Source organism: Ursus maritimus, unplaced genomic scaffold, assembly GCF_017311325.1.
Source record: "Ursus maritimus isolate PB19 unplaced genomic scaffold, ASM1731132v1 scaffold_14, whole genome shotgun sequence".
In the NCBI taxonomy this organism is placed as follows: Eukaryota; Metazoa; Chordata; class Mammalia; order Carnivora; family Ursidae; genus Ursus; species Ursus maritimus.
The window spans coordinates 58,121,921-58,141,235 of record NW_024423786.1 but is presented as its reverse complement, the minus strand read 5'-3'; the positions used below and the strand labels follow the sequence as shown (position 1 = coordinate 58,141,235).

At 46.5% G+C, this 19,315-nt stretch overlaps 1 protein-coding gene across 1 annotated transcript in view; it reads left to right on the top strand.

Annotated features, from left to right (window-relative positions):
* UBE2G1 (ubiquitin conjugating enzyme E2 G1) overlaps nt 1–16,923 on the top strand; it is a 100,082-nt gene extending 83,159 nt beyond the window's left edge. Inside the window, exons 5-6 of the mRNA XM_040629833.1 lie at nt 3,389–3,510; nt 13,899–16,923. Coding sequence (XP_040485767.1) covers nt 3,389–3,475 — 87 coding nt within the window. The 3' untranslated portion in view covers nt 3,476–3,510; nt 13,899–16,923. The remainder of the gene's footprint in view (nt 1–3,388; nt 3,511–13,898) is intronic.
* Nucleotides 16,924–19,315: the final 2,392 nt, after the last annotated feature.

Here is a 19,315-nt window from a genome sequence, read left to right as displayed (position 1 = left end):
CTTCCTTCCTTCCTTCCTTCCTTCCTTCCTTCCTTCCTTTTCTTTCTTTCATTCTTTCTCCTTTCTTTCTTTTCTTTTCTTTTCTTTTCTTTCTTTCTTTCTTTCTTTCTTTCTTTCTTTCTTTCTTTCTTTCTTATTTTATTTATTTATTTATTTATTTATTTATTTATTTATTTATTTATTTGATGGAGAGAGAGACAGCCAGCGAGAGAGGGAACACAAGCAGGGGGACTGGGAGGGGAAGCAGCAGGCTCCCAGCGGAGGAGCCTGATGTGGGTCTCGATCCCAGGACCCCGGGATCACGCCCTGAGCCGAAGACAGACGTCTAACGACTGCGCCACCCAGGCGCCCCTATCCTCATGTTTCATCAGTTTCCTTTATTCTGGATATCTGTCTACTTCCTTCTTTGAAGAACCTTTCATTCTAAATCTTATTCTTAGAACTTTTGTTAGTATATATCAAAGCCAGGAGATTAAATTCACTTTTCTACTTGGGCAACTTTCATATAGAACTAAACTTACATAAAAACCTTAGTGATGCAGTGTATAGTCTATGTAGAAAAATACTACTTTGACAAACCCTTTTCAAATGTACGCCTGTGAATTTTTTAATTTGGTGATCAAATTGAAGTAAAAAATTGACGGAAAACCATGCTAGCTTTTCTTTAATCCAGCATCGGTCGGAGCGCTGTAAGAGGCAGCAAGGGAGAAGAAATCCTGTGGAACCATTTCGAGGGAGAACTAATTCTTGTTTACTTTGATTCATGCTCAACAATAACTCTTTGTAGTAAGATCAGAACTGACAAATTGTATCTTAATCTTCATCAAGGTTAAAATTAAGGACAAATTAAGGGCAAGTACCTGAAAGTATGAATATACAAAAATTATTAACCCTTCAGAGCAGCCGGGTCCCGGAACCACAGGGCCTCCTGAGAAGGGGCGGTGCTCGCTGATGCTGCACAGAGCCGGGCTGTGCGGGCGCGACTCAGATCTGCACGCCACGGGCCGCTCAGTGCTTAGAGTCCACTGCTGCTCTTGCCCACCTAACCAGTCAGTCGTCTCCTGTCGAAGCCACGGGTTGCCTGTGCACAGTTTCGTGTACCTTTCCCATCTGCTTTTCCCTCTTGCATTGTACACCTTGTCATATTTCCGCAAGTTCTCTGTTTGCTTTTCTGACCTCTCAGTCAGTGATAGCTATTCCAGGAAACCCCCATTTTTCTTGGAGCTCCCTGTCCTGGACCCCTCCATCCTCGGGCTCCGGATTAGGTTGGCTCAGACTGCTGCGCGGCTGCCTTCCTTGGACTTCCCGAACTTCCAGCTCTTCTGGGTGGGGTTATCTGTTTCCTGGATCCTGCGTCTTTTTTCTTGGTTGACTTCTTCCTGTTGTTGGACCTCCTCTGAGAGTCATGGTTCAGGAAGGCTGTGTGGGAATTAAGAGCTGGGTCCTAACCCGTCTGGAAGGGTTTTTACCCTACCCTTATCCTTAAGTGACAGCGCGTAGCATTCTGGGGGAGGGATGCAGATTTCTACGGAATTGATCTTTCCACGTGTATTGTTGCTGACGAGGAAGTTGTTGGACGGCCGACTCTTCTGCGTTTGTGGGTGACCTTTTCTTTCTTCCTCTGTTTTCCCTGTTCCCTTCAGGTTCTTTTCTGATTCTTGGTCTTTGAAATCTCACAGTGTTGTGTAGAGTTTAAGATTTTTCATTTCTGTACATTACTCCCGCTTCTCCGTGAAGGGTGTGTTCCAAGACCCTGAGCGGATGCCTGAAAGCAGGGATCAGTACCAAACCCTGTGTGCGTTGGTTTTTTCCTGTGTGTACGTACACATGATAAAGTGTAGTTTATGAGTTGGGCTCAGTGAGAGATTTACAGTGATAACTAATAATAAAACAGAGCAGTTACAACAGCGTGCTATGATAAAAGCCGTGTGACTGTGGGGCTCTCAGGACCCCGTGCCGCGAGCTCACCCTCCTTGTGAGGTGTGAGGTGATCGTGTGCCCACATGGTGAAGCAGGGTGAGTGACTCAGGCGGGTGACGTGGTCTGAGGCTACCGCTGACCTTCTGCTGTCACGTCAGAAGGGGGACTGTTGCTCCTGGACAGACTGGGGTCGCCTGGGCGACTGAGCCCACAGAGAGCATAGCCGTGGCTGGGGGTGGCACGGGACTGCTGTGGTCAGCGTGTACTTGCAGGACTTCAGCTCTGGGAAGTTTCCCTCGTGGATAGTGTTCTCTCCTTCCTGTTTTTTATTTTTACTCTAGTGTATATTCCTTCCTTCTTTGGATGTGTAGCTTCTGCCCAGATCGATTCTTGTGCTCTGTTTCATCTAAACTTGTGCTGATTCTGAGTTCCTGTTGAATTCTCATTTTGGTGGTGTTAGTCTTAATTTTAAGTAGCTTGTTCTTTCTTCATTAATTTTCTCCTTCTTAGAATCTTGTCGCTGTTTGATGAAGTTCATAGTTCTTCCATCTTGTGGGAGTTATGATTAAATTTTTCAAAGTTTAATTCTGATCATTCTCTGAGGCCAGTGTTTTCCCTTGTGTTTCTTTTGTATTTTGGAGTCTGGCCCAGGACCCGGTAGGCTTCTGCACAGCTCTGCATGCACGACTCCAGGTGATAGGACGTGTAGGGCTCGGAAAGCACATGCGCCCCGAGCATCGGCTGTGCTCGAGTGTGCAGGCGGCGAGCCAGACCCTGAGCTCCAGACGGAGAGGCGGTTCCGTCCTCTGGCCCACACTAGTGGCCCTGCGTCGAGGGCTCTTCATATGTGTGTGTATCCGTGTATCTTAACGGTCATCACTATTTCAGGAAAGTGTTAGACTTTTGGATATAGGTGGGAGGAAAGCGCCAAACGGTTGAGCTGTGTCTCTGTTTTCAGTCCTGCATCTTAGTGACTGTCTAACTGTGCCTTCTGTCCGGTCGGCCCTGCCCCTCCTTTGCTCTGGTTCCAGGGAGACTTCTCTCCTCGGCTGCTGTTCCGTTCCTCTGCCGTCTGCTTTTGGTCTTCCAGAAGCAATTTCGCCTTTGTGTCGGCTGTGGTTTCTGGAGCCTCGGGAGGGAGCCGGCAGTCCTTCCTGTGGCCTTGAGTAGCTTACCGGTAAGGCGTAGCTGCCTTTTCCAGTAACGTGAAACCGTCCACGTTCCTCATGGGCTGCTTTCTTTAAGAGAATCTTGCCTGTATGGGTGTTTTGCGTAAGGGATTTCTGCTCTTGTGTCCCAGCCCAGTGCCTGGCAAAAGTATTTTTTGACTACTTTTCTGATTTACCAGCTTTTTAGCATTTTAAAAGTGTGCAGGTTGCCAAAGCGTTGCATTCAAAATTAAAACTAGTATTTGAGTTTCTAAGAAGAGCTTGGGTAAAGTCACTTCATGTTACTTTTGTATCTACAGAAAGAATGGAGGGAAGACAGAAATGGAGAATTCAAAAGGAAAGTTGCCCGCTGTGTACGAAAAAGCCAAGAGACTGCTTTTGAGTGACATTTGTGCAACAGCTGTAACTTCATTATTTCAGGGTGAGTTCATTTTAAAATCCTACTGTTTTGCCTTGTGATAAACGGCATATACATTTTTGGAAATTGTGTGATTTGGGTATTTGGATTGCCTGATTTCACTAACTTCATTTTTTTAGTGGGAGTGTCCAGTGGTCTGTTGTTTTCTCAGCAGAAACCGTGTAGCCCACGTGTGTTTTGCTCCAGTAGACTCCGCATCTTTAATTAGGCGGTTGTGTTACACTGGCTAGTGTGGGGTCGTGGTCTCTCCTTTCACTGACGGTGAGATGAAGGTACTTGTTTCGGTGTGGTTTATGGCAAAGGATGACGTGAATTTTCATTTCCTAATTTTGTTTTAAAGGAAGATCGTGTTTTCTAATAAACTGGCAAGACCATTAAATATCTGTCTTCCATGTTTTCTTAATTTCTTTTTTTAAAAAGATTTTATTTATTTGAGAGACAGGCAGAGAGAGAGAGAGAGGGACAGAGAGCACAAGCAGGGAGAGCAGCAGGCAGAGGGAGAGGGAGAAGCAGACTTCCTGCTGAACAGGGAGCCCGATGTGGGACTCCATCCCGGGACCCTGGGATTACGACCTGAGCCCCCCAGGCGCCCCCACCCTCCGTGTCTTCATTGGTCGTTCTCTCCCTGTTCACTACTAATAGGGCCGATAGGAAGAAGCGCCCTCGTGTTGTATCGTATCTCTCCGCGGACCTCGATCACGTCCAGTAGGGAGCCCAGGAGAGAAGGGGACGCAGTGTGGACCACTGACCAAATGTGTGGCATTCTAGTGATTTGGTTTCTTTTCTTTCTTTGTAAATGTTGGGATGATAAACTTATTGAGGACAAGGAGCATGTGAAGGGTCACAAGTCCTGGCACATCCTGGACCTGCCACCTGTTTGACCCCGTGTTCTCACACGCCCCGTTCTGTGTTTATCCCGGTTTTTCCTTCATCATGTCATCCAGTTTGTGCTGTTCCTGAATGGCGTGCTGGATACGCTGGCCTGTGTGTGCTTGGAACTGCAGTGCGTGCGTTCTTCTGTGGCTTGTGTTGCTCGGTGTTACAGTCTTGAAACTCGTCTGTGTTGTGTCTGCTTGTGCCCATCTGTTGTCACTGTCATGTGGGGCCTCGTTAGATGAGTCACCATCCTGCTCTCGGTTCTGACTGCAGTTGTGTTTGCTGGCAGAGTGAGTGTGGCTGTCTTGTTTCTTGCTGCACATTGGAGGGGAGCGCCTCCCCGGGGTGTGTGTGTGGGGGTGGAATCGCTGAGTTAGGGGTCTGTGCACATCTCTGTGACTGGATAATGCCAGGTTGTCTCCAAGATGCTGCATCTATTTATATTCCTTTTCACAAGGATAAGGATTCCGTTTACTCCGGACCCTCCCCTGCATTGGACATCACCAGACCCCTGTGAAAGTGCTCCATCTGGAAGGCTGTGGTGTGTGGCCTTGCTCTGACACGTGTGGCCCAGCTGACTATCATTTCATGGGTTTGGCCGTTTCCTCTGGGAAACTGCTGTTCTTGGGCTGTTCTTCCGTTAGCTTCTGGATTTGTATCCTGGTCAGTTCCCTTTCTTTGTGGAATCTCGGGATGAACAGAGATTCTTTTACTTTCTTTCTTTCTTTCTTTCTTTCTTTCTTTCTTTCTTTCTTTCTTTCTTTCTTTCTTTCTTTCCTTTCTTTCCTTTCTTTCCTTTCTTTTCTTTCTTTCTTTCGAAAGAGAGAGTGCCTGCATGTGAGCCCGGGGAGGGGCGGGGAAGAGAGTCTCAAGCAGACTCTGTGCTGAGCACGGAGCCCGAGACGGGGCTCAACCTCATGACCCTGAGATCACGACCTGAGCCGATGTCAAGAATCAGATGCTTAACTGACTGAGCCCTGCAGATGCCCTGATGAACAGAGATTCTTAATCTGAATGTACTCAGGTTAGACCTGTCCTGTACAGAGTTGCATTTTATGTTCTAGCTTCTTCTCTGACCGGAAAGCTCCGTTGCATCTTGTCTTTTGAAAGTTTTATGGTTTTGCCTTTGGTGTGTGTGTTGAAGCTCCTGAAATTGATCGGCGTGAGGCCAGAGTTCGGCTCTGCCCGCTCCCCAGGCTAAAACCATTGGTGCATCGATTGGTGGCCGATTCTTTCACCACTGATGCGCAGGGTCGGTTATGCTAGGAAATTACATTTCCAGGTATCTGTTGATCTGTTTCTGACCTTAACATGTTTTATTAGTTGGTTTGTCTTATGCCTAAACTACCATCACGTTGTTTTAATTTTTATTTATTATTTTTATGATGAACTGTGTCAAATGTAAAGGTGCAGATCAGAAGTAAGACTGAGTCTACCCACCGTTGTTCTGTTGTCGTGTTTGATAACCCTGGTTTCTGATCTCCTCATCAGAACCTGAAATGCTGACCATTGTTAAGGCCAAGAACAGCAACGACCTGCAGTCTTCAGATGTTTTGTTTTCCACCGGCTCGTTCGTGTCTAACCTGCATGTGTTTGTTACTAATCCTGTCCCTATTTTCTTAGCTCACCCTCCCCTCCCACCTCCTCTGTGGTCCTTGCTTCCCACCGTCCTTCATGTGTGCGCCTCGGTCTGCTGGGACTGGTGCTTTCCTGCCTGTACTTCTTCCAGGTGCTTGTCCTGGACGCCCCCGCCGTGCCCGTCACCCACTCCGCTCATGGGATTGGTTCTTGTGTGGGTGTGACCGTATCCTAGGGCTCTCTCACCCACACGGTTTCCCAGTCGGAGGGGAGTTGTACAGATGCTGAAGCCCAAGTGTGTGGGTGACTTCATCTCATAAATAAGTACTTCATCAATTTAAGAAATAATCAAGAATTTTATTATATTTACCTCGATAGTATATTACAAATTAGTTAAATAAACAAATACGTACTAATGAGGGGCCACAAACAGATTTTGTAAGGGATTGTATATTCCCTCCTTTGCTAGTGGGATTGGAGTTAGTTCACATTGGATCATAACATACACATGTGTTTAAAGTAAACTTACCAAGATTAAAGTTCACTCGTCAAAAAGATGGAGGCAGAAGGTCATGTTGATTCAGAATACCTCATTGTATAGAATAAGTTAATTGAAAATATGATACACCGTGAATGATGACACTGAACTGAGAACTTCCAGTTAAAGAGTAAGGAAGCAATAACTGGAAATCTGGACCAGCACAGGTCAGTAACAGAGCATCTTCGCACGACTGCTTGTCCGCCAGATGCGTTGTGATGGCTTTGCACTGCTGCAGAGGACCTGGCAGCTGGAGTCCTTGGTAGAGCAGACTTAAGTAAAATTGATACACGAACTTTGTGAATGATTCATCGTAGTTACTGTTGCAGCCTACCAGGTTACTGTTTAAGCTCAGGCCTTTGTGTAAAAAATGATCATCCTTGAAGTGTGTGTCTTTCGTTGATGAGACCTGAATAAAGGAATTAGTATTTTGTTGTCAGTTTGGAGCTCGTCAGGAGGATCCTTTGGCTCACCTGTGGGCAGAGACAGACATTCCTTGGGAAACACTGATTCATGTATATTAATGCAGACTTGTTAGACCGGCGTTCAAGTCCCCAGTCCCACCTGTTGTGTGTTAAAAATTACTAATCGTTTCCCCCTTTGTTCCATCTCCCTGCCATTCGGGAAGTGTGTGCGTGCCCGCCGGGAGGGAGCCAGGTTCCACGCCCGGGCTCTGGAACGCGTCTCCTCCTTGTTCTGCCCCGTGCTGGGACGAGGCCCGTCTCAGCCCGTCTCCTCTCGTGAAGCAGTTGCTCTTCACACGGATGCCCCCCCCCGAAGCCTGACAGCGCTCAGGGCCCTGACTCGCAGTCACCGATAAGAGTGTTTTCTTGCTGCTCTTGTTACCTGCAGTATGTTGCCCCGATAAGCACCTGAGCCCAGTCATCTATCGGGATTAACTAGGAGTGAAATCATTTGAAAATTGGACTTTAAAAAATTCACATCAAAAACCCATGACTTAACTCCTGTCTTCTGAAAGCAGGGCTGTGTTGTACTCACCCACGAATGCACGGAGCATGGTAGCTGCTGTCGGACTGAGCTGCCTGCGTGACCTGCACGTGTCCTTGTCGTTACATAATTGTCAGGCGTGAGGCTATGCCACAGAAACCCGGTGCCTTGCCGCAGACGTAGCCAGGCTGGCCTGTTGCTCAGAGTCTTCGTAAAGGCGGGTTTTCTTATGGCTCATCAGTGTGCTGTTTCTGTGTGTCCTCAGTAGCTTCGGTCATGCCGCAGGATGTAGATGTGAAATAAAACTCCTGAGGTTAAACAAAAATAGATTGAAAGTTGTTTTTAAAAGTCTACATCCAGGGGCGCCTGGGTGGCACAGCGGTTAAGTGTCTGCCTTCGGCTCAGGGCGTGATCCTGGCGTTATGGGATCGAGCCCCACGTCAGGCTCCTCCGCTATGAGCCTGCTTCTTCCTCTCCCACTCCCCCTGCTTGTGTTCCCTCTCTCGCTGGCTGTCTCTATCTCTGTCAAATAAATAAATAAGATCTTTAAAAAAAATAAAATAAAAAAATAAAAATACAAATCTACATCCAAATATGTCACTTATGTTTTCTTTTTTTTTTTTTTTAAGGTTTTATTTGACAGAGAGACAGCCAGCGAGAGAGGGAACATAAGCAGGGGGAGTGGGAGAGGGAGAAGCAGGCTCCCAGCGGAGCAGGGAGCCCAGCGCGGGGCTCGATCCCAGGATCCTGGGACCACGCCCTGGGCTGAAGGCAGATGTTTAACTACTGAGCCACCCAGGCGCCCCGAAATATGTGACTTAATGTTTTCTAAATATGGAAGTTGGAAATATTACCATTCCAGAACTTGATCCAGACTTTATTTCACTTTTTAAAAAACTGGTAAAAAAAAAAAAAAACAAAAAATGGGTTTGCCCTCCTCCCAGTTCTTATGTGCACGTTGCAGTATTGCCTGTATGTGCACTGGTATATGACAGACCCCTCGAACGTCTGGTCCCTCCGCTAGGCCCTGGCAACTGCCATTCCACTTCCTGTGTCTAGGAGTTTGACTCCTTAGATGTCTCCCAGAACTGGGGTCCTGTAGTATTTGTCTCCTTATTTCACTTTTTCTTAGTATTTATACCTCGTGCTCCATGAAGACCTTAACAGCCTTACCTGCCCGCTCACTCCGGTGTGGGATGGGCAGAAGAGAGGACACGGGGCGGGGGAGGGGAGAGAAGCACACCCTCCCGTCCTGCAGATAGCAGCAAGACCGCGTTCTGGGCCACCCGACAGGAAGACTCTGTCTCACTGTTCTGCGTTAAGGCTACAGGGATTGGTTAGTTCTCTGTTGCTGTGTTACACATTGCCTAAAATCCTGTGGCTTAAAACAACATTTTTTTAAAAAGATTTTATTTATTTATTTGAGAGACAGAGAAAAGCACAAGTGGGGCGGGTGCGTAGTCTCTCCACTGCCCGGTTGAGACCACGTGTGGAGTAAATGATGATCCCAAGCACACTGCATCCTTGCTGGGTTTCACGCTAAGGTCACTGAAGGCGTAGCTCCCACGTCGCACCCAGGCTTCTGAACATCAGGCCCTGCCATGTAGAGCCTCTCTGACCTCCTGAAACACCCGGCCCGATCCGCTGCAGGGCTGTTGACCACACCTGCCTGTTACCGGCAGCCTCGCCATCCCCAGTACTCCCAGAACAGAAGGTTAAGTATGAAAAACACAACTCTTCTAGAACAAAATAAGGGAGAATATCAAGGTAGAGAAGGACGTGTTAGGCACAGAAAACACCCGGAGAAGGGAAAAATCAATAAATTTGACTGTGTCAAAACTGAAAACTTAAATATTATGACAAGACAAATAAACTTTTAAAAACAAGCAGCAGACTGGGAGAAGACTACTGTCTATCTGGCGTTCAGGATTTGCACCTAGAATCTACACCAGCTTGTGCAAATCGGCGAGAAAGTAAGCAGTACAAAGAAAAATGATCTGCCTGGGTAATAAATAGAACCGGAAAGAAAGCTAATTGTTACACATGTGAAAAATTACTGCATTTGTAATCAGAAATACGAAGGTACAGGGAGGTAACATCGCATCGACTGGATTGTCAAAAAGCAAAATGCCTGAGAAACCCAAGCGTTGGTGAGGATTTGGGGAAACGGTGTCCTTGAAGTAAGGTGTTAATGAAGGCGAGTCAGCGTTGGGGAGCAGGTTGGCGGTATGTGGTCAGTCTGAACCAGGCACCGGCCTTGGGAGGGCAGGGTGCGGTTGGAGACGGGCTGGCACGTGTGCGGAGACATACATGGACGCCGCTTGCAGCACTCTATGATTCTTGAAAGGCCCCTCGGCGGGATTGATCAGTTATGATTGATACAGTGGAATATTACCCAGCAACTAAATGCGTGTGTAGTGTAGACTTAAAGTAACCAGATGGTTAAATCTCAAAGAACAGTCTTGAGTAGGAAACGCAATTCGCAAAAAAAGAAAAGACAGCATCGAGTTGGTTATTGGAGTCGGGTATTGTTCACGTAGGTTAAAAAGTACAACCTAGGGGTGCCTGGTGGCTCAGTCGGTAAGCGTCTGCCATCGGCTCAGGGCGTGATTCCAGGGTGCTGGGATCGAGCCCCGCATCGGGCTCCTCTGCTGGGAGCCTGCTTCTCCCTCTCCCACTCCCCCTGCTTGTGTTCCCTCTCTCGCTGGCTGTCTCTATCTCTGTCGAATGAATAAATAAAATCTTAAAAAAAAAAAAAGTACAACCTACTCACTGTGTGATAAAGAGCTTTTTTAAAGCAGGGACTTGAAGAAATACATAAAATTCGCAGTGGCACTTAACTTTGGGAGGAAGGGAGCACTGGGAAGCAGAGGGCTTTGCCTTTTCCCCTTTACTGTCTGCCTTGGAGCACATTTGGCTCATCTTCTGTCCTCGCTGCAGAGGCTAAACTCACCGGAATCTTGGGGACTGCTGTTGGCCACATCCACAGGCTTAATGTAGTTTCGATCCTTAACCTGTTTGATTTGACACTGTTGATCGTCCTTCTAGAAGCATCTTCCGTCCTCACCCATGCAAGCTAGGGCTCTGTCTCGGTCCCTTCTCGGCTTGACTGCTCCCTGCCGGCCTCTCTGTCGCTGCCCCTCTTCTACCCTCATTCCTGTCCCCAGCTGCAGGGACAAAGCAGGCATGACAGCACTCTGGAACACGGAAGCTGCTCCGCTCCGTGTGAGGAAAAGGAAGTCCCGCCGTGGCCTCCCCATTCTGTTCCCAGAGGTGACCGCTGACACACAGTAGCTTCATCTTCAGAAATCTGACTCCTCCCAACACTCACGCACGCACAGTGATGTACGTGTCTGTGTATAATAACATGGGCACAGACATAGAGTACGCACGCACAGTGATGTACGTGTCTGTGTGTAATAACATGGGCACAGACATAGGGTACGCACGCACAGTGATGTACGTGTCTGTGTGTAATAACATGGGCACAGACATAGAGTACTTTTTAAAAATTTAACATGGTCTTCTGATACTTTGCTAGTTCAGCGTGATTTATGTGTATCAGTGCGATAATATAGGGCTGCTTTTTTACCGTTGCATGTCATTAAGCATGGAGCTTTGTATTTTGAAGTGGGAGGTAACACCGAGAACAGGTGACCCTGAGCACGTTTCTGTTCTTGTTCATGAATATTGGTTCATGTCCTGCCATTTGCAGGTGGTGTTGTCTTGGGAGAGCATGGCATATATGGCACACCGCTGACTCTTGACCCTGTTGATCTAGCCAGTCAGACACAAGGCTGACGTGGAATGGTGCTGCCGAGACTGGAGGTCCCCAAAGTAGAGACAGGTTCATTTAGTCGGGCCAGGGACAACAACGTACGCGGTCGCCACATTCTGGCGGAGAAGGAAGAAACAGAAACCCATGGGCTGGTTGGTCACAGGAGGGGGGCCAGACTGTGTGAGGCACTTTGGGCCTCAAAAAGGAAGTGGCTGGGGACGGTCACGAGTGCCATGGCACAGAAGAAGAGCGGTCTGGTGGTGGGGTGCTGCCACCTCGGCGGGCGCCGGGGGCCTCTGTGTGGGAGGCGGCGGGAAGCTCCCCGCACGCAGGGACTGCTCTCAGTGAAGAGTGGTTGCGATGACTGGGACATTTACTTCTGACTGAGGAATTACTTTCATTATTATCCTTAACATCAAAAGTGGTTTTTATTTGGAAACGTGCTTGCCTGATTTGTATTTTTTTAGACTTTAAAAAAAATTAAGTTGTGTAACCACGTCGGAAATTGACTTGATTCTAGTTTTAGAAATAAATAGACCAAGATACTAATGTCCTTTAGAGGCGAACTATCCCCAGATTTGTAGGTTAAAAATCAGGAATAATACGAGGGTTTGAGGTTAAAAAAATAAATAAATAAAAAAGATACTAAAGGTTATTTCATAAAGACACACAATTGATATAATTTCAATTAATATAAAATGTATGTGATTTTAGTAATAGGCAGATGTAGTCTAAGTTAGAAATGGGACCCACTTAGAAAGCATACAGGACTGTGCGGTCAGCACCATCTATTTAAATAAATAGGGCGTGACCAGGAGATTCAGTTTCACATTTATCTTTCTAGGGAAAAGACCGACAGACTTGCTTTTTCTGTACGGAGGCTTTTTCCCTGTTTAGAATACATTTTGTTCATGGGGGGGAAAATAGATTTTTCTATTCCTGCTGAAAAAGTTAATGCTATTTAAAGCTGGGTTGCCTGATTTTAGGTGTTTAATGACTTTGAGCGGTCAGTCCCCCTCTGGACTATTTTTCTTTTTAAAACCTCACACAGACAGTTTTTAAATGACTGTATCATGACCCTGAAATTCCTTGTTCGTCTCCTCGGGGAATGATTATAGAATCTGTACGCAGCTCTGTTTCAGCCCCGAGAGATTAAATGGCCGGGACTAATTTGGGTGTGGTGGGTCTAGTCTTTGGGAAAAACATTCAAGTTACCATCACCTAAAAATTATGGGGTGCCTGTTCTGTAGTGATGTGTCTTTGTTTCACTAATGTCTCCAGGTTCCCACAGAATCTCTGTGCACACTTTGTGCATCTGTGCGCCAGTGGAAGCTCGCTTCTGGGGAGGGTGGTGCGCGAGTTTCTGGTGCACTCCCGGCTTTGCCAGGGGCTCAGTGGGTTGACCGGCACAACCCCTTTGGACGAAAATCAAGCAGTCCTTCTGCCTCACCGGCGCTATTTTGGGGAGGTGGTCCAAGTCAGGGAAATGGGCACACGCACGGCCACATGTGGGTAGGCGCACAGCTTGCTTTCTGCCCACAACAGAGCTTTGCTACGGTTGGATGTGAGCCACGATGTGGTGGATGAGGTCAGGGCTCTAGAAGACGCACACTGGAGTGACTTAACGATTCGTCCTGACTGAGTGCGCCTGGCATCTTTGTTAGGGGCTTAACGTTGTGTGCTGTGACTCGGCAGTCACCTTCTGTTCAGGTTCTTGGTGCCCAGCACTGTGCTTGGCAGACACAACAGGTGTGAGCGTCTCTGGCACACCTGGACCTGAGAGGAGAAGAGCAGTACCCTCCTCCCTGCTCCCCTCCCCCCACACACACACTCCGAGCGCACAGTAATGTAGCAGCAGCTCTGAAGGAAAACCTGGTCATTAACTACTTTTTTTTTTAGCTTGAACCTAGTGTTTTTCTCGTCTTTGAGCATGAAACCCTGCCCCTTATTAGCTGTGCCACCTTGTCTCACTTTTCTCTGTGAAATGGGGGGAAGCTCCTTCGTGTACTTACGAACACTGCATGAGAGAAGTCTGTGAACGTGCTTGGCACCTCACAAGTGCTTGATAAGATAGTAGTTGTTTTTATTTAGATGGGGTTCTTGACTTCTAGGCTGACGGAGGGCATGACACGGGCCAGGTGCAGAGTCCCTAGAAGGACCTGTACTTGGAGCAGAGGGTGCGTTGTGGGCAGCTTCACGTAGGTAATGGGTTTGGACTGAATCTATAGGGTTGGATAAAATTCAGGTTGGGAAGTGTGGCGATGTTACGTTGTTTCTCTGAATACCCTTAAATACTCACTTGACTTGTCAGTAGTTCTTCTGTGTTTGACTTCGGATGCAATGTAAGTTGAAAGACGTTCGGGATATTGAAAACAATGTAAAGTAGGGAAGTACAATAAAACTTCCTCCGCTGATAGAAATAGTCTACGTCTGGTCTGTACTGTCCAGTATGGTAGTCACTAGCCATATTAAGCACTTGAACTAAATTTTAAATTTTATTTACTACAATTTAAATTTGAAATAAAATGGCCCTATGTGGCTACCGTGTTGGGTGAGCACAAAAGTGAGCTTAGAAATTAAGAACTTGTTTCCAAAGAAATACAATACAAATGAACATTTCTAATCAATTAGTCTTCTGTAATTTGTTATGTAATGCTGTTTGCTCTGTTGTAGGTCTCCAGTTGAGAAACATGGCACTGTTTTCCTGCACTCTACCCACCTATGGCTGGACTTCTGTCGTAACGAGTTGGCGGACACTGGCTGGAGCTGGGCTGCAATAGAACATGCCAGTATCAGTGCTGACAAGAGCCTAACAAGTGCCAACTTACAGAGGATTACGCATTTTGAATTCTAATGAACTGTTTTAACCTTCAGGAAGAATTGTAAAGACCTGTACATAGCACAACATGATCCGGATAATATATATACTATTCATGTACACCCACAAATACACTTGTACCAAATAATGCTTTCTTGTAGTAGAATAAGAATCGTGTAAATTCTAAAAGATTTTAGCCGGTTTTCTTTCCCTATTCATTGTTTCTTATCAGTTTTAAAAGACTCCTTAAAGCATGTCAGATGAAAACAATTAGGATTAAAAGTTTCCATTTAATTTCCTTTAAACCATTGAGGCTTCATTAAACTCTTTTCACTTACTAAACTTTTGTATCTTCTTTGTTTTGACACACTCCCCTTTGCTTTTCTCTCTTCTCTCTGCCAGAAAGTTTTCAAATCATTTAGTTCCAATACTGAAATACTCAATAAGCCACTACTTGATTTTTAACGATGACTTCAGAGGAGCGGTCATCACTAGGTGCTTGTCGTTCTGTACTCTGGCTGCACCATCTCTTGGATCGGGCGTAGCAATACCACCTTTCGGCTGTTGAGAGCTCTTGAACTCAGTCATTATCCCTGAGAACTAAAAAGAGTTGGTTCAGAATTCAACTTACTGAAATTTGCCCCAGACAGTACAAAATTCTGGTTTGGTTTTGCTTTTGCCTTCCCGTTCGTTCCTGGGCGTTCAGGTTGGATGGACTCGTGTGCACAGCTGCAGGCTTTCTGCTTAACTTGTGGGTTTGCTCTTACAGACGCTGTTGACCCCCCACCACTTTCTCCGTGGCCCTCCGTATTTCTTTGCCTCTATTCTTCTATATTGCAGATTTTTCTCACTTATTGTACAAAGAAATTGCGATGTATATTTTCATGTAATTTGATTTTGGAATTCTGTCACCTTATGTAGTGAGTTCTTCCAAAATATAATTTTTTTCCAATAATTGTCAAGTTGTTGGCTTTTATTGTATTGAATGAAGGTTATAATACTGAATGCCAGAGAAGTGCAGTTTAGAAAAATCTCAGGTTGATTCCTTATGCAAACAGACTTAATACTTGAAAATCCCATGGCCATGGCGGTGTATGTATTGGGCTCTATCTAGGTTCTTATGTGGATCTCAAAGCATTACAGGGGTGTGAATGCTTTGCTGTTTGGCATATAGATTCTGTCACTGACCTAGTGCACTTGGATTTTATTAATGTTTGAGCATAAGTATATTTCATATCATGTTTTCTAAAACAGCTTCAGGAAATGATGAAGTGAACGTGTGCAGCGTTAACGGCAGGCCCAGGTTCCCCTATGTGGGGTGTGAGGTTGGGATTGGGAAGTAGTCGTTGGCCTGTAAGGGACGGAAACGAGACAGTGTCAGATGGGACACAGTTCCATGAGAGTCGGTGCATCTCTGCTCTGTGGGGCTTGGAGAGACGGCTTTGGCAGAGAGCGAAAGGGTCCCTGCAAGTAGCCCATCCTTGTGGACTCTGCATGTCCTTCTTTAAGCAGAAGTAAAATGGTTGAGGATGCAGACACAGTAGAGAGTGATTTTGCTAAATCCCTGTCTGTTCTTCACTCTGAAGCATTATACAAACCCATAAATGTGGAATGACTGAATGTGAAAATTGTTTGATTTGATTCATCGCAGCTGATTTTCTTCAAGAACTTCATTTGTGACTTTTTCTTTTTAATTCAAAGACTGTAAAATTTGTTGCCCCAAAGTGCTGGTACTGCACACCCGCCTGGGATTTGAATGCAATCCCTTTTACCTTTAAATCAGAAACTGTTCACATGGTTGCTGGTGGCAGAACGGAGTCTGAATTTTGCTCTCCTCTTGCTGTGATTCTGCTAGTGATCTGTTGAGTTAAAACCTGGGATTTGACTCTTCAGGGAGCAGCAAATGACCTACTAACTCAGGGACAACTCTTACTGAACTCTAAGTGCCACTTCATGCAGGTACTTCAGTGTGACCGTGTGTGTTCTGGGGCTAGATCTAGGGGAGTCGAAGGGAGAGCCAGGAACCAGTGCCCCTCCCTTCATGCTCCTTTCCACCTGGCGCCCTGGCGTGCTGCATGTGGACACACAGGCCTTGGGAGGTGGTGTGACCTGTTCTCCTCTGCCAGGGGCGTCACCTGTGCCTTTCCCCGTGTTCATCTGACAGTGTGAACTTCACGCCTCCACGTCTGATACTAAACCACTCTCAGGTGACACTGATCCAGGTGGCTTTTGTCCCACCAGTGCCTCATCACTAGTGTGAGGTGAGTCCTCTCTGCTTTAGGAAAAGGATTTTTCTCCCTAACTCTGTGCCAACTATCAACATCTACACAGTCTTACGGGTTTTAGAACTGTTGGCTGTTTCCTAAATTGATTCCAAGTTCTTATAAAGGCTTATAGATTTCAGTCTGTGCTCATAATGGGATGGATGATCTCAGTGGCTTTCAGGCCTCTTTTCTGTGAGTTTAAAATCCACGTGAGATTGGCTTCCTTGTCATCACAAGGCAGTCTCTGTGAGGCGATTCCGCGCGTTCTCTGATCACTTGGGTGTCCTGGTATCTTCAATGGCCTTCATTCTCGGTTGTGAAATTTGATTCTCTATGCTCACTTACCTTCTACAAATCTGCACATTTGGGTTGTGGTGCCTGTGTATCTATTTTTGCCGTCTGGTCTCCAGTTGGTGGAATTACCTTCTTTGTACCTGCCACTTCTCAGCATCTTTGAAATTTGACATAATGTTGCTTCATTCCAGCTTTTTTTAGTTCTGTAACTTGTTGACTGTATTTAACTATGTGAGTTCTGTTGTGATGTTTGCTGTATTGTAAAGCACCTCCATCATGTGGTGAGTGCTCTGTAAATCAATAAATGATGACTTAGAGGCTGTATCACGAGCTATTTTGGTTTTAGGATGCAGGTCTCAAAAGCAAGTTGTGGGGTTATTTCTAAACAGCACATGATACCGAAAGGTCCACAGGGGAATCTTGATAAAGAATTTCTAAAACTTCACTTGAAGAAGGAACCAGAGGGTGGGAAGCTGACTTCCAACCTGATGGAACAGTCTTTAAATTTCCGGTACGGGGCCAAGCACTCTTCCTCACCAGGGTTGTGTGTGCCTGCTGACTTAGGGCATTTTGGGGATTTTGTCTTCAGCCTGAATTGGCTCTACCACAGACATAATAAGCTTAGAAGGTGAAGAACCCAGACTCGAAAGTGAACCGGAAGAGACCACAGGCACCATGTCAACCACCACCCTCCCTCCTCTACACAGATGGGCAAATGTGGCCCAAACACCTGCCCAGGACCCCTTAGTAAGTTAGTGGCAAAAAGAGGCAAGACTGAGTACTTTTTCTTTCTTTTTTTTCTTAATAGGATGTCACTGTCTAGCCTTCCACCCTGCATCCTCACGTATAGTTCATGTGGATTTACAACCGTGAGGGGGTGTTTGTTGGGACATGCGTTGCCTGTGGCCGTAAAGCCCTCCTCCTTCCAGAGAAAAGAACAAGAAGCCAGATCTCTAATCAGAACTGAGTTACAGACTGAGTTAGAAGAAAAGCATTGAGAGCAGACTGGAGGTCATTATCAAAATTTAATTTTCCCGATAAATACATTTGAAATAAATTATATAGAGGGGTCCAGATGACGTCCCTGAACCTCAGATACCAGTTTTATGCACAGTCATCTGCCCAAGGTTATAGCAAACTGCTTCAAATGCAAAGAACCAGGTGTTGGACGAGTTCTGTGTGCAAGGCTCTGGGCTTTAAGGAAGGACCCACTGATTTTCTCCCTCACCTTCGTAAAGACAGGCCTTTCCAGAGGACTGCAAACCCCCACAGGAATTCAGTTTGCAGAGCGCATTATTTCCAGGATAAGGTATTTTTGGTTGCTCAGTTCCAGATGCGTGTAACGTGAGTGCCAAAGTAGGGTTAGGGTTTTTGTTTTGTTTCATTGAAACGGAATGCCCCACAGAGCTGTAGTGAAATAATAAAAAATTCTTGAATCCTATTCACACAGGTGGAATAAATCAGAGGAGAAGGAAAAGACTTTCACAAAAAGCAGACACATCTTAGACCTAGGAGCTGCACAGAAAGTCTTAGGCAAGGTACCTTACTTTTTTCCCTTCCCAGCAGTATCCCATTAGGAATAAGCCTGATCGTGCTGCGCGTTCACGGCGACATCTCCTCTATTCCTAAGGAGCCCCAGAAATCCTGTTCCTATTTATCGAGCTTCTACTTGGGGCAGGCTCGTGCAGGTGTAACTCATAAAGGACGTAGTCCCATTCCTACAAGGATCCTCCAAGGTAATGGTTTCTCATAAGGAAACAGGTGCAGGTCGATGCGTCAACCACAGAACAAGTAAGTTTCACAGCTGGAATTCAGTTCCACGATCTTGCTTACGTACCGGGTGCCGGGTGCTGCCAACCTTCCCCAGGGACGTTTTCCCCAAGGTCACGTAGAGCCTGCGCATGTTGAGGCTGGTAGTTGAACCCAGTTCACTGGACGACCAGTCTCGTGATTCCCTCCCTTCCCCGTTCTACCTCGACCTGGCGCTGCTGCCCCGGGAAGAGCTGTTCCCTCGTGCCCTTAAGGCAGTCAGCATTTACCTAAGTTCACGCACCTCATGTTCCCTGTCCCGGAAAACTCCACACCACGTTCCCCTTCATCTGAGCAAAACCTGAACCAGGTCCACAGTGAGCCCTGTTCTAGGGCTCAGGTTTTTCAGAACGTCTCTATTTCTGGTCATATCTAATGTTGGGAGCTCCACAGAAGCCTGCTGGGTGTTGGAGGTAGTTTACCCAGTACTAGCGATGCTTTGTGTCACAGGCTCTACTCAGAAGGCCTCGGAGTTCAGGGCTTTCAAGCCAGGCAAGAGTCCACTCAGAAGACAAGGGCCCACGACTGGGTTCTATCGCGGGCACTTCTAAGAGGACTGCACTTGTGTCTGAGGGAGGTTGTGACGAGGAGGTACTCGAGCCCTGGAGTGAGTTTCAATTTCACTGTGGGCCTCTAGTCCACGCAAGCTGGAAGGGCACAGATTTGTTTTTTCCTGCATGTGTGCTGCTGACCCTAGTTTTCATCACATTCTCAAGGGGGTCATGACCGTCCAATTCGGTAAGAACTGTGGATTGCAGTCCAGGTCCCTGTTGAAACTGCTGTAGAGTCCGAGATGGGAGCATGAGCTAGCAGGGACTTGCCTGCATCAGCACCGCACGTCAGCTGCTGAGCCAGACTTGAACCCCACTCTCCTGACGGTTGTATGACTCACACAGGTAACGACT